The 21889-nt window shown below is 44.4% G+C and overlaps 1 protein-coding gene across 1 annotated transcript in view; it reads left to right on the top strand.

Moving 5' to 3' along the window:
* The window catches only part of pcdh7b (protocadherin 7b), a gene marked incomplete at both ends in the record, with an annotated part of 116034 nt that overhangs the window by 93002 nt on the left and 1143 nt on the right, over nucleotides 1-21889 (top strand). The window contains 1 exon segment of the mRNA XM_080485862.1: nucleotides 21287-21305. Within this exon segment, the coding sequence (XP_080341988.1) occupies nucleotides 21287-21305 (19 nt within the window).

Below are 21889 nucleotides of genomic sequence, written 5' to 3' on the forward strand. Positions count from 1 at the left end.
TGACTTTGCAACAGCCCTTTCCCATCCGAAGAGAAATTGACTGCATTTCACACATTAATTACCGGTGTCAAGGATCGCGGCTCTGCTCCAGCTTTCCAAGCAGGCTAAATTGCGACTCTTTTCGCCTGCATGCCTGACCCCTCATGCACCCCTGCTGCTCCTCCTCAGCTAATCGATAACCTGCCCTGATGAGTGGGGACTCCCTGTCACCAGCTCCTCAGCCAATGGCAATCAATAAAAAACAATACCATCTACATCCATGAGCTCAGAGCCCATTTGTTTTCCCTGTTTACCAGTGGCGGGTCCTATTCTATCAAAATGCCTTCCGAACTGCGAGAGACGAGGGCGAGAGGAAAACAAAAACAGATATGAAGGGGAATGCCATTACTTCAGCATCTGTTGGGGAGAGTTCAGCGCGCAGATGGCAAAGCTTTAATGTCTGTTGTTATTAAAACTCAATCATCACAATGTATTCAGCAAGTCAAGATGTATTAACAAAGCAGAAGCATTAAGGGACAAATCTGTAGTCAGTTTATCCACCTGAACAGTTGCTTATCTAGATCTTCACGTACATAAATACCGTCATAAAAATAACCCTAATCTCGACATTGACCGACAGAATAACGTCTAAATCCGGTGATCTTTAACCGAGCATGCCGGGGACATTATTTGCTTTCCCCTTTTGCAACAAATGTCACAGCCGCAGCCATTCTGCACCTCTATATCGTCTGATTTAACATTCATATGCTGGCAGTAAGCAATGTGTATCGCAGTAATATGCTCCCGAGCTTGTTTGTGTGAGTAAATATGCGCTCACTTTCAGGAAGATGGCCTAATCCGTACTCAGCTGTTAGCAGCTGATATGTTTGTTGTGTATTAAATATTTGGTGGGTTTCCCTGCCTCGTTGCGATATCAACCACAACTCCAATCGATTTGTGGAGATTTGTTGTACCCGCATTGCTTCTGTGTTTGCATTCCAAAAAACGTGTACGTAGTGTTGAGGATGTGTCTCTGCGTTTCTATGCCGTGGCACTCCTACACATGCAAAACCCACAAACAAAAAAAACACTTTGTTTCAGGCAATTTAAAGGATGGCACAATATGCTCTATTTAATGCAGTGACACAAATACAGAAACAGATAAATGAGCTAGTATTTTATATACTGTAACTGCACTTTGGCTGTGTGCAGCCTTCTCATAAAGAACACTTGTTCTCCTTTCTTTGACTCTTAGGGATTTTTCATGGTACAAAACCATTTGAAAAGCACACTATAGGATATTTATTTATGCTATGCAATAACTCTCAAAAATATAGGACAAACAGAATCCAAAAATAGATGGCGCTTTATCGCCTCAGCTCATTCCTTTGATTCTCGCCGAGGCTCACTACTAAATCCAATGAAAATGTGGTTTAGTCTCCTCTTCCCTTTTCTAATTTACTACACCAGCATCACACGAGACAAGATATCTCAGAGCCCCGTCAGCTTTAAGCAAGGTATCGGGAATGGAAATTGAGTTGCACGGAATATACAGTGATGAGGGAGGATAAATAGTTTTGATACATCAATGACTACACCTCCCCAGACCCGAAAATTAACAGGCTGACCCGCAGAAACAAACCAAGCAGTCATTATCTCCCAAGACCAGAGTCGGCTTTTTTCCCCCTCCTTAGACTGTGTCGGCTTCACATCAATTTAGTACGCTACCGCCAGCACTCACATAGCAGACCGACTTCTTCTGGACAGATTTGAAGACTAATCTCATACTTTGGGCCTAATAAAATCAAACTGTATTGAACCAATGCGTCGTTCCATACATCAGTTTCATCCACTGAGCGATGCGGCCCACTGTTTGCTGCAGGGCCTGTTAGAGAATTATGAGCTGGGGTGAAAAGGTTACGATTGTGGGTCTGGGAATGGCAGAGAAATGAATCCGGTGGTGTTCAGATGTAAGAAACACAAATGCATTGTGCACAGTACATCCATCTGCTGGTAACAATCTTATATTTAAATGTCTGGTCTTTCAATTTAAACGGGGCTGCTTTCACCAACTCGTCTGGTGAAGCCGTAGAAAAGTCTAAGTGTCTCATAAAGCAAAAAATAAATGGGCTGCATGCTGAGTCGCAACGGAGATACAATAATGTTTGGTCTGCTGTGGCTGGGCTCAAAAGGGGAAAACTAATGCATGTTTTGATTTGTGTTAGTGGTGTTTTCATCAGAATAGAACAGAAGAGGATACTCTTTGTCCTTACCACACCCTCCTTCTGGAATGATGTGGCAATAACGTTCTGCTGCTATTCCTGGCTGAACATTCGCACAGAAGTTTGAAATATTTAAATGATGACTTTGAGAACAGCAAAAAAAACAAAACAAAAAAAACCAACAACTAAAAATTGTCCAAGTCTTTTTCCAAGGTCTGGGCACAGGTCCGGCAGGTGATTTTCAGCTGTTGGCATCGCCACGCACACACCCTCCATCATTCTGTGCTTGCTGTCAGTGAGAGGCTCCACACTGTGCCCTGACAAGACAGAGAAGATTCATAAAGTTCCTGCAACGTCTCAGCAACCTTGACAGAATGCTGCGCGTGGATGTGTTTCCCAGCTGAAAACTTATCTCCAGAGGCAGGATTTTGAGGGGGGTTCCAGAAGCAGTCTAAGAGCACCTGCCACACTCGCGTCTATAAATCTGGCTGCTAATGTACCAAAGAATCCTTTCTTCCACTTTCTCCCTCTCCCTCTAATATTAATGACTGCCAGGTGAATGCTGCCACCTTCAACAATAGAAACATGCTCTTTTCACTATGCTAACATGAACCAGGTTATAACTTCTTTCTTAGTCTGAGCGGAATTGGAATAGATTACTCTTGGCTGGGAAAGGTTTATTGCAGAACCATGGGTAAGCATTAGCCAAGTGATAGGCAGGACTTAATGACTTTATCCATTCGGAATGGATATTATTGGAAAGTGAGCCAATGAACTTCCCGACACTAGGCAAATAATTCTCAGCTAAAAAGAGTTCTAATGAATAGAAATTTGTTCACACAGCGGATGAATAATAATGTGCAGAACCAGTATAAGGCGCCATTTTCACCCAGTAGAAGTGGGAAGAAAGGGGTTTTACGGCACATGAAACCTTGAGGCTATTTTTAGAGGCCGCCTTTGCCTGCAACTCAGCAGTTGTAGCAATGAAAGAAATTCTCTATTCTGTATTCTTCTCCTAAAAGAAATTGTGATAATGAGGCTTCACCAGCGACCATGTGCACATTAATATTTGATGCATCCGAACACACTCACATGACATCCAGCCTCTTAAACACTATACACAGCATATACAATCAAGGGAACCTGGCACATGCTCTATAGTTTGTCTCGCTCCACCTTAATTCTTCTCGCCTCAAGTGCATGGGTGTCTTGATATACATGGCCTATATCCTGTTGTGGTAGGCACAAGGCTTCTTGGAGACATTCAGCCATTTGTAACTGTCATTTTAATCATGGTAATCACACACACACACACAGACACACACACACACACACACACACACACACACACACACACACACACACACACACACACACTTGTACATCTGGTGAGTATACACTCATATGGGCACAGGCATGAAAGAAAAAAGAGAAAAAGAATAGAGTGCCCAAAGTCCCCTAAGGCATATGAATATCTTAAGTGTAGTGTTCTATGTATCTTTGCATGCCTGTAGGCGCACCTTTACACGCAGTCGTACTCACAAAAACTGACGCACGTACACACAAACACGGGAAGAACAGAAATCCTGAGATGCTATAGTATTGAATCATATTAAGTGGTAATTTTGTTGCACCAAAACGCTGCCACACCATCTTTTCCCTTCTCCTTTTTCTCAAGTGCTCCACTTTATTAGTATTCTGCTCAGAAGCTACTTCGCTTTCTTCTCCTTCTACCCCCCCGTCTCTCTCTCTCTCGCGCTCACTCGTGCTCTCTCTCTCTCTTTCTCGACCCCCCTCCTGGGAGTTGAGCCCAGTGCATGTTAAGTGATATGGCTTCAGAGTCTTACCGGCAGGGTTGTGGGTGCCACACAGCGTACTGTGAAGGAGCCGTGTATGGGGGGGGGGGGGGGGGGTAAGAAGAGGAGGAGAGAAGCAGGCTCCATCAGCAAGTCCACCCACCCGTGTAAAAAAATGATCAATCTCATGAATTTGCCAATAGGGATTCATTGGCCGATCAGAATAAGATAATGAGAGAAACTGGGTGTGGGAGAAATGGTGGAGGGTGGCGGTTAGAAGGGGGACGAAATGTCGACTACGGGGGAAATATTTAAAGTTGTTGAAGAGGAATTGAGCCGGTGTGAGAAAACGGATTGGCCAAGACAAAAGAGCAGGTGAGCCTTGATAGACAGAATTGCCATGAAAGGGAGAATGTGAACATCAATGTCTGCTCCGATGCTCGAAGGAAAGGAGGGAGAGACGGAGCTGGGGGGGGGGATGGTTGGAGAAATGGGCCATGTTTTTTTCCCTTTCACGCTTTGCGTCCCCCGTCTGAAAGCCAGCAGGCCGTTTTTGGGCGGCAGTGGAGCAAGGTACATGTTTGGGGTTCCTTTTGTCAAGCGTGAACAGGTCCCGGCATGGTAGTGACAAGAGAGGGGACGGATGGGGGTGCGGGGAATAGGTGGGAGGTGGGGGTGAGGTAACAAAACGTGCCCGTCCCAAATTTAAAGCCCTGGTATGGCCTTAGGGTGACGCAGTTGGGTATGTAAATGTCATAGGACTCAACAGAGCGAGAGGAAGTACGTCTCTGTTCATTTAACAGAACATGACAGGTCAGGGTGTGGATTCCTCGGCCATGTTGGCGTCAACGTGAGCATACCGAATATGACACACCTGAAGAGGGTTGCACTCACATACAAGTTGAACAACTTATTATAGTCAAGAAAAACTCAGATGCTGGACTAAAAAGAGAAAGTTGGCATCAAAATAGTGTTGATTTCTCTGATGTTTTGGATTTCATTTGTTATCTGAGCCCATGGACAAAGAACTTGGTGTTCCAACAGTACAGTGACACATTACAAGAGCTAGATGGCATTCTGTAGCATTAGTTGATGAAACTGGAAGCAAGGGGTCTTTAACCTTTACTTTGTGGTAACGTACTGTCATTCATATATCACAACAACCACACACTAATATTCACACCTAAGGGCAATTTCAGGTCATCAATGAACTGTCTGAGGAAACGGGAGTAGCCGGGTGATAACCTACGCAAACAGGACGAACACCCCCCGACCTGTCATGAACCACGAGCTGCAAATGAATATTGTATATCAAATATTAAAAGTGCTAATTCCTGGGTTTGGTGTATCCCACTGTATTTTTGACTCCTTTTGAAGAAAGCTGGATGCTAATTTTGAATCTTCTAATGTGATCTTATTAGGGATTTCTCAGCATAATGATTGTTGAGGGAGGCGTCAAAATACAAAAGTGTGTCAAGCTGCATATTGATGGACTGAGCATTAAAAAAAAAAAAAAAAAGGCCAAAGAGGACGAAACGAGAAGTAAGCGTAACTCATAAGGAGCTTTATTATACATGTAAACATAAATTTAACATCACAACGAGCTACTCCAGCTGAGTTCTATAAAATAGTTTTTTAAAAACCCTGAAAAGCAGCATAATAGCACCCTTTTAGCATCTATCTACATTAATAGATGCAAAGCTGTGCTCTCTCTTGCGTCTTATGCCGCAATTTACTGTGTATCCGGCATGGTTGGACAGGTTCAGATGCTCACAGACTGAAGAAAAACACAAACAGGACCTGTGTAAAATCCACCGGCCGTGTCCACTAACAATCCTTTATGAACAAAGCTGACATTTCCTCGGCTTGAATCTGAATAAGTCTGCAGCGTGTGTGACCTTAAAGAGGGAAAGTTTGGAGAATCGCGGCATAAGGAGAAGAAAGTGAATAATTCTTTAAAGTGTAGCCTGGGGCGCATTAGCATGTGCGCTAGCTACGGCGGCAACACGTGGCTGTATTTAAAAAAAAAGAAGAAAAAAAAAAAAAAAGAATTCAACTTTTTTTCCTTTTTTCCTGCCACAGCGCTTTTAGCACACCCCGTTTGTCAGAGGGAGGCATCATCCTTTATCGGCACATTTCATGTTTCCCAGAGGACTCTGTGAAGCGGGTGATATTATTGAGGAGCGCTGAGCCTTATTAAATTCCCAAGCATATTACCAGTCTCCCTTTCTCTCATACACACTTTGCATCTCTCGCTCTTTCTCTACCACTCACTGATTATGTTGCTCTCTCTCTCTCTCTCTCTCTCTCTCTCTCTCTCTCTCTCTCTCTCTCTCTCTCTCTCTCTCTCTCTCTCTCTCTCTCTCTCTCTCTCTCTCTCTTTCTCTCTTGATTTGGCTGCACAATCCACAGTAGCTCTGTAGACACCCTCCTACCCAGTCCGCACTCTCAAGAGAAACCAGAGGAAGTAAATACATATTATTACTTTTTTTTTTTTTTTTAAATAGACGCTCTTCAGGTTTTACCACCGTATGTCCTTTCATAACACTCGAGCCAAGTATGACTCACTCGTTTCCTATAGATGCTATAGTCTCATTCTTTCCTATTCTTGCAAATTCCTTTCAACAAACGACTACAGAGACAATGCTAATCTTTTAGCCCGCGAACTGGAGAGAAAGCAAATTCTCCGTCAGCATTGCTAGAATTAAGTTGGAAGTCTTCAAAAGGATTTCTTTTTTTTCTTCTCCTTTTTTTGGCCTCACTCTAAAGTACTTTTGGTTTATTATCACTTTACAACCCCTACAATGACTGTGTGTTGCTTTCGTGGTGATAAAGGTTTTAATGGGCCCCCAACTGCAGACCTGTTCCTGATCCCTGCACATGACAAGAGAACATAGGAGTCTGCGCTATGAGGGTGATGATGAGGGTGAAGCGAGCATACATCTTCATTGCCCCCTAAACAGAGCCAAAAACTTCCCAGAGCCCTCCGTTTCTTCGTGTGCTATTTGCTTAAGCCAGGGGAATGTGTGCGACTGAGCACCAGGCGTATTTATCAAACGCGGCTTTTGCCATTTTTTTTTTTCCCCGACGCTGACACGGATGGTGATGCCTCTGTCTCCCTTGCTGCGAGGGAAACCTATTTACATATGACCTTGTGAGCAGCAATTGGTGGAACGGGGATTCGCGGAGTTTTATTTTGCTGGAATGATGTGCTTTTAGCTTGGATGTGACAGCAGAATATGAATATGAAAATACGAAAAGAGCAGTTGAGTCAGCACGGGTCGCGATATTCATGAGGATTAGACATAATGTGTTTACTAGCTTGGCTGCTGACTGTACTGTATATTATGTCAGTGGACTGTACAGCTTGCGTGGGCTGCTGGGTATATAAATGTATACGTGTCACTTATTTCACACAGAACCAACATATTGTTTTCTGCGTACATACGAGTACCTGTTACTGGATGTCGGGGCAGCTTTCGAAAATAATTCAGGCTCGCTTGTGTACATACCGGGGAAGCAGCAATCAGTGATGTAAGGCTGCTCTGAAGGTGTGCGTCGTCGGGGGAATAGCGAGCATGCAAAAGCAAAGGAAGTCCTTGAGGAATACCGCCGTCTATGAACCATGACACAGTCTGCGTCCTCCGAAGAAATCCATAGCGCTTTCATTCAAACAGAAAGAGAAGATCCACAGGCGCAGAGAACATCATCATTGTTACGCCAGAGCCCGCGCGTGTGTTTGTTAGACGTGGGGCTGTCGAGACTGCTTGACGCCATGAAAATTTCATGCTGAAAATATCCTGTCGGCACTGCATTTTTAATGGAGACCACGCAGATGCAGGAATTATCATCACAGAACCCAACAACCCCCACCCCCCCCCCACCACCACACACACCCACCCCCTGCCCCCGAGCACAGAACAACATCACGCGCAGCACCCCAGAATGATTTGGCACCTCCAAGACAGACTTGCCTGAATTGGCTTCGAGTATTTCAATCACTCAAAAGAAAAGTTCATCTTTTAAAATGCTGTCTCTGACAGCTCAAAAAGACTCATCTCAGAATCCACAAACACTCCATCAACTGGTCAGATTGTCGGCGTCTGGTGTATATTTTTCTGTTCTCTACTCAGTTGTAGGAAAATGAGTTTGGCCTTTGGGGCTTTATTGCCCTAATCTGCAGTCCAGCCTGCGTCTCTCCTACTGGTGATTGATATTTAGAGACATCGGTGGGACAAAAACAGTTTGAGGTCTGACGCTCATGAAAGACCCATCAGCTCTGTCGTTGATCAATGCGAATGAATATTTCCCACAACCCAGAAGCAAGAGGAATCAACGGCGAGGGAGAACGGAGGGAAAGAAATAGACAAAGGAAAAGAGGAAAAAATCAATTGGGGAGAGCTTTGCTTAAAAAAAAAAAAAATTTAAAAAGGAGGTGGGGAGGGGATGGAAGTGGGAGAGAAAGGGGTAGAGCGGGGAAAATAGGCCTGTCAAGCCGGGTGAATAATGAAGCATGTTTTCAGTGCATCAAAGGCGAGGGGAGAAAAGGCACGGTGAAGTCATGTCACACTCAGTGTCATCAAATGTCACATTAATTTGAGGATCATATGAATCAGAAATAAGGTACAGAACGCTGAGGTGAACACGAGGCTTTTGAACTCCTCAAGTATTCATTTACATTTCCCAAGCGTCACTTTAAGGTGCAATTTGCAGGAAATATCAGCAGGAGTTCTCAAGAATTGCTGATCAGTGTCAGATTAAGAATCCGTTACAAGTTTTGGCTGCTGGAAAATTAAATCTTCCAGGAAAAAAAAAAAAAAAAAAAGGGCAGGCTTAACCGGCTGTGTGCGTGCATTGGTATGAGCTTCCACTCAGGGCTCATAAGCGAAAGCACCTTAAACTGGCCTCTTGTTCGGGGCTGCATGTTAAAGAGATATTTCAGACTATTTGTGATGCATGGTTGGACTCTTCCCTGACATGTGTTTAAATGTCAACCTGTAAACATTTAGTTTAAGCCTCATAAGCTATGCTAACCTTTCCTGGTAAGAGCCAACGCTTGCTGTTGTCATCCAATGGGGCGACTGTAGGCTCACAGCTGGAGCGTGTTTACCAATATTTTGCAAACATCCAGTCGTGTCTCCATTCCAGTCTTCTTCCGCCAGCTGTTAATGAACTTGTATAAGGCTGGAATGTGTGTTTGTGTTATGCTCCACTAACTCAAGTGTTACCAGCTTATCGGAGTCAGCATACTGAAAGGCAAGTGTCATATCCGTTATCGCGCTGTTGTGGAATTTCCTCCGATACTTATGGATCCTATAACCCATCTTCTTTTTTTGGGAAAACTACTTTTTTAAAAAGCTCTAGCAAGGTGGAACTTTTTCAGAATGCCATGACTCCGTCTCTGTAAAAATAACGTACATTTTCTGACACTTTTATGAAACCCTGCTGCTGCGCACCACCATGTGTTTTTGAAAACTGCAAAAAACACGCAAAACATTATGTAAACGGGGTCTTACATTGACACACTAGTAGTAATCTTTCACGGAAATATAACAAGAAATGTATATTTTAAAGATGTGAATTGTGAAGGATGAGTCAAACATTGTTTTATAAGAACTTGAAATGTTGACGATGGTTGAATTAAAATCATCTTGTCTTTGAAAAAGTCCTGTATATGAACCGTTCCTTTTGCGCCTACTGAGCTAAAATGCTAAAACACACAATTATTTGCTTTATTAGAATTAATATAACCAATAGAACTTGCAAAATACTGCAGATGGCTAACTTCGACAGCTCGAGACCACGACCTACATGCACATTTGGATGGCCTGAAATGAATCAAAGGCCAGAAATAGTTTACATACTTGTATACCAGCCAAAGATTCAGACTCCGGGCTTTGACCATACATGTGGTGTGAGGGGAAGCAGCCGGGAAGCGAAACTATTTCCATCAAACTCACTAAGTCTGATCATTGACTGTGTTTCACTGAAAACTGGCTTCAACTCCACGACAATGATTGCATTTCTCGTCCTATGTCCAACAATTTTCGGTCTACATAAGTGAGGCTGAGTGTCCACATTTCCCCGAGTAACTGCCCACCTGTCCGAACTTCATCCACCCACAATATGAATCTCTTTCTGCCCGTCTATCTCTCTCACTCACTCTCGTTATTTTGATAGGGGATCCATTTGGTTTAAATTGACTCATTTTGTCGGTGCGAATCGGAGCAGGGAAACTGAAGAGGGAGAAGCGGGCAGGGCTGCTGCTACTGCTGCTGCTTTGATCCCTCCGACAGGCACCGTGAAAAGTGCATTTCATAAAGGATGTTCGCCTGTGATGAGCCCGCCAGAGTGACAAATTGGGCCCCTGGTGCTTTAAATAATGCACTGTGTATGGTTTCAGCTGGAGCACTGTATTTCTATATTGCTAAACTGGTCTGTTAAAAAGGGATGTGTACTGCGGGGTAGAAAGAGTGAGACGGTTAGTGACTTCAATCCAGAGCAGGTTTCACTTCCATTCGTCTCACTTTCTCATTCATCTGTATGATGCCTGCAAATGTTAACGCGAGCCTTACTTTCAAGTGTCCACTCGCGTTCAGATCTAGATTCAGAGCTTCTCGGGATGAGAAGCGACTTTTGAGTGATGACTGAGGAGAGCCTTGTTGTATCCCCGCGGCGTTCGTTGCTCCGGAACCATGTGATGATGAAAGTTTAAAATGTGGTGTGCGACTGTTGCTGACACTCCCTTAGCTGGTGAAGTGAAGCGGGGCAGGAAAATATGGCATAGGTGTGGCGTGGCAATGTTAAGATGGGGCTTTGTGTTTATTCACTCTTGTGAAATGTCAAATGTGACCCCTTTATGGAAACCTCGCAGAGGACACATATAGTATACTCGCAGTTCACGTTTCCCTGTATTGATACCAATACATATAGACCTTTTTTTTCTTCTTTATTTTGAATATATATATGTGTAGTTCAATAATGTATTTATCTCCCTGTATGAATGCACAGCGAAAAGCGCATTTCAGTTATAAGAAAACATAAAGCAGCTTTGTGGCAATACTTTACGGCAATGTTCGTTGGGAATTCCGTCGTGTTTGTAAAGTGGGCTGTTCAGTAATGCAATATAATGAGTGGACACAGCCGCAATATTGAATTTACAGAAGGAGTCGATTACAAGGTACCAGCAACCATCTGTTCAGCTGGAGCTGATCTCTGCTGACAATTGGCTGAAGGCAGGTTACATATTGGACTGCTGGCCAATCCATCACAAGAGGAAGAAATTTATCAGTATGGACGATTCAGTGTCGTCCTTATCTGAACACTCACGCCTTTGGATATTTGGGGAAAAAAAACCCAAGTAGGGAGAGAAGACCTTGTATGTACAAGAACACATACAATATGTACAAACAAACTGGCGATCGAAAACATAATGTCTCCTTCCTATAGCGGAAGCTTCGCAATGTATAAACATACTCTTGACCATCTCTACAAAGACTGGTGTCACAACATGTGACTCGACGTGAATCTGATAAATATCCATGTGCAGATGGTCATCCTCACACCACGCAGCAGATCTCCCCTCCAGCCCCAGTCGTTACATGCACCTCCTCCTTCTCCTTATGGATGCGCTCCATACTGGAGGAATCATCGGGAGAAAATCTGGAGGTGGCCTGACCCACAGTTGAGTCTCAAGTCAGAGATAGAGTGAATAAGGAAAGTGACAGCGCGGTGCCTCTCTGCAGCATCAAATCCAATATACTTGCAGCAGAAGGGGAACAAACTGTGGCCTATCTGTGAGATAGTCTATAATCCAGGACACCTTGGCGTTATCAGGCTGTATCGCACTGAGCTTCTGCCTGAGCAGGAGTGGCTGGAGAGTACTTAGGGCACTTGAGAAATATAAGATCTCAATTCTTACTGAGCTCCCAAGCCTCACGTATTTGAACACGCCCAGTGTGTAATGACAGTCTTGTCATTATACAGCATATCTGAATGTGTTTTTGTACACATTCGTCTTCACCTACTGAGAGTCATTCCTTTAGATGTCTGGCCGAGTGCAGAATGAGGCCTTAATGCTGCCGCTGAAGCCTTGACTTTCATTCCTGAACACTCAAACACTGCGGGAGGTTTTACTCAGCAGTGGCACCCTGGTCAGGCTCAAGGATACATTAAAGAGGTGCTGTGGAACCTATTTGCTGACTGGCACATCCTTTTAGCACTTTCATCAGGGGCTGCACTGTGCACAGTCATTCTGATGCAGTTTGTTTTTAACCTTCCCGGTAGGCGTTCTATCTGTCCTGAGGGGAAAATTCTCCAAAATCCGTCTGATCGCTTGTTTGGTTTTGCGGGTCATTACAGTGTTGAGCTGTGTCAAGCAGTTTGGGCACATTGCAGTATCGAAATAATTCAAATTAAGTTGATTAATCATTGCGGCAGGAAGGACAAAAGGTCAAAATAACAAACTTCACACAAGTTATTATCTAATATGCTTTCCGACAGATTCTCGGCGCAACAGGTGACTCATTCAATTAAAGACTGGCTACATTTGCCAAATATTATTATAAAGAACAGATTTAATTCACTCGGTCTCATGCATTGAATGCCATCAGGCATGTAGGGCAGCAAAACTCACCAAAGGATCGCCTCCTCGCAGTAGTTGAGGGTTACCCATGCCAGAAAGGTCAAAGGGTGGAGGCCCGACGAAGCGCGATCCAGTGGCCCTCCAGGTTGGGGGTTGGACACAGGACTACCAAATCCCATTCCGTTAAACACTCCAACAGATTTGAGTCTGGCATTAGTGTTTGTCCTTACACAAACTCCTCACAGATCAACATCAAGAGATGGTAGAATTTCTGGGATTCAAACCTGCGAACTCCCGAACCCAAGTCCGCTTTCTCTAATCTCTAAACCACCACTGAGCCCAAAAACCAGTCCCGCCAGGTCGGCAGAATGACACCGCCACATTTCTACCACAAGCTTTCCATCGCGGTCATGACTCACCAAGCCCAGCATCATTCTGGCCTCGGATGTGCCAGCAGCTGAGAGCTAATTGCCACACTCAGGATGAGGAGAACGGTGGATAGTGGGTGTTATTTGGCCGACTCACAAACTAACTAGCTGGCCCGCTGATGCTAACTACTTATCAAAAGTGGCCCCTTTGTTTTAGACTTTTGGTGTGGCGAATACATTTTGCATTGGGTGGAAGCTTTGGTTCCACAGATAGATATACAGTATTGTCAAGCAGAACAAATGATTGGTTTTTCACATATTTTGAGGGAATCAGACATGTGATGCTCTCTGAGGCAGGGCCAATACAAAAATCTATATTGTTAAAAAAAAAAAAAAAAAATAGGCACTGAGCTTCGACATGACAGGATTGCATAGGAGGTGCACCAGAACAAACCATTTGTTGTGCAAATAACAATATAAGTAGTATATATAGCATCTGGCATTCAGGAATCCTCTTTTCACCAAACAAAAAAACATATAATGCGTGCACAGAATTTACAATATGTAGGTCACACTAAATCTTTCCGGTAAGCAGGACACATAATGAAATTCTGATGCAAATTTGCGGCTAAAATATGTGAGCATTTTTGCCAAGTGGTATTATACTGTACTTCATCTTAAAGCGTGAAAATGTGCCTAACAGGAAGTGCGTTCTGTGAAGTCGTCGGATTTTTAACAACATCAGATCACAAATTCCAACCGAAAGCCGCGTTTGTTTTTTTTATTTATTCCTCCGTAACCCCATCTGTGGAGTTGCACCCCTTTTCCAGGACTTTACCATTTTGACACGTGGAGCCACAACCTGCGCACGCAACCACATGATGTAGATGTTCTCTTTTATTAGTACAATCAGGAATAAGCACAAATAAACGAAGTTTTATTTGATCATTTTTTATTTTATTTTTTTTTTTATTTTAGGGAGGATTTAATTGAAATTGTATTTTGACAAATAACCATTTAATGGTGTAAAACAGGCTATTGTGTGAGTGTGCCTGGGAGTGTGCGATAAGAGTAACAGTGGAGGAGAAGCAATGACACTTCTTTTTCTAAAGACTGGAGAGAGAGAGAGAGAGAGAGAGAGAGAGAGAGAGAGAGAGAGAGAGAGAGAGAGAGAGAGAGAGAGAGAGAGAGAGAGAGAGATGGCACGTAGCTACTTGGACCTAAAAGAAGACAATTTAGAGAAACAGTAAACAATTCAAAACACATTTAATTCTTAACTGATCCAATCCTTCGCTTGCATTCTCATGTTAGTACCAGTGAGCCCTACCATTTTCTACACACTCGCCACTCCTTCATGTGTACAATGTGTTTGTCTTATCAATTAATACTGTGTGCTTCTGTTTTTTTTGTTTTGTTTTGTTTTTTTCGTCTGTTGCTGGGAATGTTTTGCACACGCTGCATGGTTAATGCAGGGTTTTCCGTCTGCGGTGTTTGTGCAGCCTAGCTTATACTGCCATGTTGGGTGTTTTTTTTTTTTTTTTTTTTATCGGTCGCTAGCAGTGTTGCATGTGTGCGCCACAGCAGAGCAGCTAATTCTAATCCTCATGGTGCTTTCTGACTAGTCCGTATAAGCTCAGACTGCCACGCCGAGGAAAACACACACAAACGCGAGGTTCTCAGGGTTGGCACAGTACGTTATTTTACACTGTAATTGGTTGTTTTTCAAGCAGAACTGAATTACATATACTAAGATGGGAGTAGTAGCTTGTGAAGGTGATTATAAGTGTCATGCCTCGATGATAATATGGAAGCGTGGCGAGAAAAATCCCTTTGTTTTAAGATTTTGTGGTTTGCTGCACACCGCTTGGCAGCGTTTTTGGCTTAGGTGTTGTTTCAGTATTCTTGTGTGGTTTTTTTTGGCAAGAAGCCAGCACCATCAGTCTTATTAGGAGAGTGGATGAGTCACTCTGCTCCTCTGCTCTCCGCATCATCCCCGTCGTTTCCTCCAAGCCATAGGTTAGGGGTCAGGATTGCTCTGAGAGCCCCCCCCCCCCGATATTGCACGCACACCTGAGAGAGGCTACGCTTCCAGGATCCCACCTGCAGTACGAGATACCCCCGCGTGCATGCGGGCGTGCATGCAAGATGAATGAGGGAGGACGGTGCGCCGGGACACTTTATTTATGGAGGTCTTTTGGCTTTGAGTGCTGACTGCTCAAATGGGCAGAAAGAGAGGCAGAGAGGCCCAGGGAGAACGGGAGAGGACATGTGCAGAGGGTAAGGCAGAGTGCAAGCTGCATTTGATAATTGGCTGAGAGATCGTCACCAGAATGAAATTATGCCAGTTAATCTCTCCTCAATTAATTACCTCAGGAGCAGACCGCAGTACATTCATTATTCCAGAAAGAGTATTGACCCTGCTGAGAGAGAGAGAGAGAGAGAGAGAGAAGCAGCCATATCATACTCATAATGCCTACTCGCGGTGTTATTGTAATGCTTGTTAGAGTACAGGCTGCAGGCAGCAGCTAACAAAAGGAGGAATGAAATGGAGGCGGTGTCGTCATCCACCTCCATATAGCTTTTGGAAAGTTTTGCTATAAGGATACTTAACTGGCTCGCGTGTATTTTTTTTGTCTTTGTTCCACACAGAGGTTGGGGCATCTTGGAAAGTATGGGGGGAAAAAAGTAACAGCTTATTATGAAACTCCATCGGGCCTCTCTATCCGTCCTCTCACTCACTCTCACCTCTCTTTTTTTACCCCCCAGTCTTGCACCTCTCCAGGCATGGATGGTGGTGGTGGTGGTGGATGGATGACAGAGAAGGGGAGGGGGTTCCAGATTATTCCTTTAGTCGCCCTTGCCAGGTAGTAAATACTTCAAGAAGAAGCTCGGGAGGCAGAGAATAGATCACCTGCTGCCACATTCAACAGCGTTCCTCCAGCTGGCCTATAAGCAGCGCCGCCAAAGAGAAAAGGTTACCGCCGCGCGGAGACATGTCAGTTATGGGAAAGGGCAAATATGGGTCAAGTAGGCTCAAGAACAGGGAGCGATTTGTGGAGGAGCGCTCCTGATAAATAATCATTCCTCCAATTGTAATTAGGGATCTCAGAATTAGTTTTTATTCATGCACCTGCAATCCATTCAGCCTCCTGCGTGTGATTACTCTCACCGGGTGAAACGGGGGGTTGGATGTCTGAGGTTCAGATTTAACCCACTGCTTCAGTGTAGTTAAAAACAAAATACATTAAAAAGTCCCCGTTGCCGATGTTATCACCATCAATTAATGCTGCCGCTTGCGGTGTGTGTGTGTGTGCCATGACTTGCGTTTCAAAGGTCATCGCTCCCCGGGACGGCCGGCTTTTTGTTCTCATTTTCCTCCTGCACCACTGCGCAGCTTCCATCCCTCCTTAATTGTCTGGCAAACATCTCAGCAAGAGAAAGACAAATATCGCTTTTTTTCCTGTGGATATTGTTCCGTCTGAACTCGCCGTCGCTGCGTTAATAATTTAGCGCCTATTCTTTTTTTTGCCACGCCGTTCCGTATCTCTCAGGAGCGCGTCCTCCCCCACCTTATTTTCTCCACTTTGGTCGTGCCGACGCGTTCTCCTTCTTTTTTTCTCTCTTTCGCTCTCCTTCCTTGCTTTTATTCCCCACAGCCACCTTTAGCTGTGTGTGTGTGTGTGTGTGTGTGTGTGTGTGTTCAGCAGTGCATGGTGTCTGCCTGTCTGTCTTTGATGCTGAGGACCTCTCTGCTCCGAGGCAATGCCGCAGGGGGCCCCCGCAGAGCCAGAGCCAAACACGGGGAGACTTGCTCTTACACCATAATTAGTCTGCAAGTTTCACCTAATTAAATGGGACCCTATTAAGAGCGGGAAGGAGTGGAAGGGGAAGAAACACGAGAGACGACGACAGAGGGGGAGAGGGAGCGTCTCCCGTGTTGTTTTTTTTGGCCTCATCCTCTGCCATCTTGGTCTCTTTGCCATAGCCTTGTATCGCATTCCGTTTGTCTTCTTTCTCCAAAACAGTTATTACTTCACTTTTACGCATAAAATAGTAATCTGTATAACTCGCAGTGGTCTGTCATCTTCCACTGAATAAATCTGGTACGGAGAGACCCTCTATGACCAGTGCTGGCCAGGCCACCTCTGTGAATTTTATGTTACGAGAAGCTTTATGCCATTTTGATGCCGGAAAACTGTAATAGTTTTCTGGTATCAATCAAGAAAGAGGAGTGGTGAACTTGAAATAACCGGCAAGTTACCTGAGCAAAGCGTTTAACCCCCCAACTTCTTAGGTCGCATCACATCGGCGTCCATCATAAAAACCGTTGAATCAAGCATGATGTATTTTGGCAACTCCAAAAGGGAGTACCACTTTTAATTTGACTCCATTCGATTCGATTCAACTTTACAGAGAAAATCCAACAATTTGTCTTCTTTCTCTCACTTCTTGTGAGTATTTCCAAAAGAGTTGTTTACACTACTTTGCGTTACTTCCTTCAATCTGTAATCTGTTGATGTTGATGAGCCGGGTACGCCAGTCGCCAGCCCATTTCCAAACTAGGTCACACGAAGACCTGTCATGCTTCTTTGGCTATAAAGAGTTTCTTTTTCTTTTCTTTTTTTCTGGTGTCATTTGAGAAATAAGACTTCCAATTGAGCTTTCCAAGTGAAAACACGTCGCTGAGTGTTACTGGTATTTGGAGGTTAAAGTGTTGTTTTTTTTTTCTCTTTTAGCCTTCTTAATGCCAGGAATGTTCGAAAACGTTGTGGATTGAGTTAGCAGGGAGGTGAACGGTCCCTGGCTTCGGGCTGCAGACAAGCCCTCATTGTTAAAGAGATAATTTGAAACTTTCAGCGGGCTAAATTAAGGTCCTCGGATTGATAAGTTAATGCGTGCATGCTTCAGCGCACAGGCTGCGGCCTGGGAGAGCACGCTGGCGGGATTTATTTACACGGCCGGAGATATTCCGCTTTCGGGGCTGCTTTTATCAGTCTGCCACCGCTGTCCCTCGTCTGTCCTTTCTCCTCCTCCTCCTCCTCTTCCCCCTCCTGTCTTCTCTAATGTCCTCAATACTTTCTCCTCTCCTCCTGTCTTCCCCGCTCTCCTCTCCTCTCCACTGCTCTCTTTGGCAGTGTGTTTGGCCTGTGACGGCCCAGAGGCAGCCATGCTGTCTTCTCCACTCAGTCTGCTGCTTCCCTTCTCCCATTGCCCTGACCCCTGCCATACTCAGCACACATACTTCCCCTTCCTTTTCCATCTCTCACTTTCTTTTATTCTCTTACTTGTCTCTCCTTCGCTCTCGACATCATCACTCTCTTCACCCCCCCCCCCCCTTCCCATCCTCCGCTCTCTACTGTGACCCCTATCTGCTATCCAGCCAAGTGCGATGTCTGTCAAAGGCACAGAGGAGATGCAAGAACGCAAAACTCGCACGCAGGCATATCTTCTCTGGTTTTTTTTTCTTCCTTTCTTTTTCTTCTTTTCCTTTGGTCTTGGTTTCCCATTCCCTCTATCCCTTCATCAGCCTTTTGGAAGCAAACGGTCACAAAGTTAAAAAAAAAATAAAAATAAAATGAAATAGAAGGTGACGTAGATTAAATGCGGTCTGGCAGAATGAACTTGCTGACACGTCGTCGTGAAAACACCAACTACACAACATCGCAAAGTGCAAACGCCCAGAGATGGCCACACACACACACACACACACACACACACACACACACACACACACACACACACACACACACACACACACACACACACACACACACACACACACACACACACACACACACACGTACGACCAGAAGCGATGAAAGTCTTACCCCTCTCTATTTTTTTTATATTTTCCCCTACCGCTGCAACATCTTTGCGAGTGCTAAAGACGCCGCATCAAATTGCCTCTACGGCCGAGCACTGGAGCTTCTTTGAAATATCCAATGTGTAAGCCAGTCAGCTGATAGGGCGGCTGTCTAAAGCCAGCTGAGAAAAGCCACAGCTCTACCAGTGCAGTCACTGGCCCACTTTCAGTCTGCGCGAACGAAGAAAGTCTCCTCTATAGACTCTATAAAATCTCTATAGTTTGAGGCCTTAATATCCTGGAGCATTGCGACAGTGGTTGGGTAATCGTCGCTTCAGCAGCGTGCAACATTTGTTCGAGTGGGTTTACATCTCGGGGGGGAAAAAGCCGCAGTGCTTCCGTTCTGTGCGCTGCCCTTCTAACTCACGCGTGAATCACGCTGCTATTCACCATCGCAGCGCCTCCCTCCACCTTTCATTAATCTCTTTTGAGTAAATGTTAAAACAAATTGCCTAATGGCTTGCCATTTTGAGCGGCCCAGCCTCCGCTTGGGTGAAAGCTCCTACTTTCCGGCGGTGGAGAGAGTTCTCCCTGTTCCCCCTGCAGCACCCACACCGTTTCACTATTTTCTAGCTTGGGATCCCGGGATAACAAGGCCTGGGCCCCGGGGATGTAACCTGGGACCAAGAGGCACCCTTGTTTGGCTCTTAGTCTTAAAGCAAAGCTTTTGAATATGGTGTGGAGTGACCCACTTGTATTGTGTTGTGTTCGGTGGTTGTATGGCCTTGCGGGATGTTTGCGAATATGCCACAAAAAGTCTTCCACATGCTCGAAGGGGCTTTTTCCTCTTTGAAGACATTTTCTACGTCCTGATTTCTGAATTGGGTCTCGGAAAGGGCCTATGGATATGTATGGGAGCAATGTCGCGTGTCTTCTGCATTGAAGCACATCTGAAACAATTCACATTAATGCTTCAGCTGGATTGCGGTCTTTTAATGCTCGATTACGTCCTAAGAATCAAAATCAGGTTGGATCAAAAAGCGAGTAAGGGTTCGTAATGAGACGAAATTCATTATCCTTCTCACTAAAATAACTTCATGAAAATCATGTTAGCTGGATATCAAAACTAATTTAACATCCCCTCAGCCAGCAGGTAGTTGCAAGCACTCGTCTGGGCTAAAGCTGGCTTTCGCTTTGCTTATTTGTCCAAAGCTAAAAGGACAGATGGTTTTAAGTGGTTTCAAAGTATTAATGTTGATGGCCTAACCCCGGGGGGGAGGTGACAGTTTTGAAGAGGGAAAGATGGAGGGGGAAAAAAAAAAAAGAGGCATTTTTGCTTTGATATACCAGCCCAATTCATTAGCTCTGTGGGAAATGTCTTCATTTTTAGCAAGCCTGCGGAGTCAATGGACCATGGCTCGGAAATCAGCCTCCTTTTAGTGTGCACAACACACAGAGTGCCGGCTAACTACCTCAGCATCTCACTGTGCGGGGCAGCTGAGACGCTGCGCTTGAAGGATGGCTGCCCCCCCATGAGAGCCGGAGGAAGCCAGAGGTCCTCACTGCTTGTTGTGGCAAATTGTTTTTATAAATTTTTTTTTTAAATTTCTTTATTTGTAAATGAGTTTGTCTGAATGCGACTTGGGGTGAAGAGCCAATTGGACGAGCATTCAGGAGCAGGACAGGGAGGCCTCCGGAGAGCTGGTGTGCATTGTGGGTGACCGGATGGCTCAATCGCAGGTGTAAATGAGGAAAAACAATCAGTACCTGGTATCCACTTGTCTCTTTGATGGCTGTGTTTGTCAAGCTGAGGCAGAGAACAGGGAGGGAGAGATGTCACGTGGTCCAAAGCTCCAGTTACCATTTTCATCACATCAGCTGGCATGTTAACTGTGATTGCAGTTTCATCTGTCTTTTTCTTTGTTTTATTTCCTTGCCTTCTCGTTTATATAGCTATTTACAAATCATTAAGCAGAAGCACTCGGTTGTTTTGGCTCACTAATGGCAAAAAGTTATTTGATTTTTTCGATCCAGTTGCCGTCTCTCCCCGAGGCATCGGCTATATATTGACGAGCAATCTTTAGTTGATTCTTTACAAAGGCAATTTTTGACATGAAAATGGATTCCAATAGGCATTTAGCAGAAATAAGATTTCCTACAGCAGAGGAATGGCACTCTTGAAGTAATATTGAACATTTTGCTGGGAGGCATTTGAAGTGAAACGAGTGATTCATTTGTTGATTAAAAAGCCCAAAACCAGCAGGACATTAGCGGACTCTTATTGTGTGTGTTCTTTTTTTTTTTTTTTACCCTATCTCGTCTTCTTTCGCTGTCCTTGTCTCAGCTGCATTATGTCTTCAGTCATGTGTCTGCTCTGCATACTCTTTTTTTTTTTTTCTTTTTTTTGCCGTTGATTTGTTGTAGTCACAGTTTCAGTGTTGCTCAAGGTCCCTCATACAGTCCATCATACAGTATATTATTGCATAAGTGCGAGACGTAAAGAGTGATTTGTGTTGTATTTTTTTCTTTTACAGGAGAAAAAGAGCATTAAAAGTAAGCCATGGTCCAAACTTTTTTTTTTTTTTAATTATAAGCAAAGGCATGCTTGGCTTGGTTTGCACTCACCCTCGCTTCTGCTTGATTTTTGGTTTTCCATACTCTGCATCAGGTCATGAATAAATTACATCTAACATAGCATCTCTATGTAACACGGGCACTTTGTATAACCTTTGCCACTGCGTAACGCCCAAGCATTCGGGCTGTGGAGCAGACTCCTTTCCTTCCCCTCCTTTCGGTCTCGTATAGAATCACTTCGTCAGCTTTGGTTTGTATACTGAGTGAATATCTTTCACATATCCCACCGTGGTCATCGACAGTAGCATATCTGTGTAACCTGTTGTCCTGATGTAGCATGGTAAGCACATAATTTGCTTTCTACAATAATACAGTAGACGTCGCTAATCTGAGGCCAGCGCCCAGCGAGGTAATTGGTTAAGAACCCTATTCGGGGATTTAAGAGGATATTAGAGCGCTTGAGCCATACAAAGCTATTAAGCTACTTAGATCAGAATGTGATTGCTGTCTGTCAATCACCCAACGAAGAAAACAGGGTGCTGTTGGTGCTCTGATCCCGCAGA

The sequence above is a fragment of the Lipophrys pholis genome (genome assembly GCF_963383615.2).
Source record: "Lipophrys pholis genome assembly, chromosome: 18".
In the NCBI taxonomy this organism is placed as follows: domain Eukaryota; kingdom Metazoa; phylum Chordata; class Actinopteri; order Blenniiformes; family Blenniidae; genus Lipophrys; species Lipophrys pholis.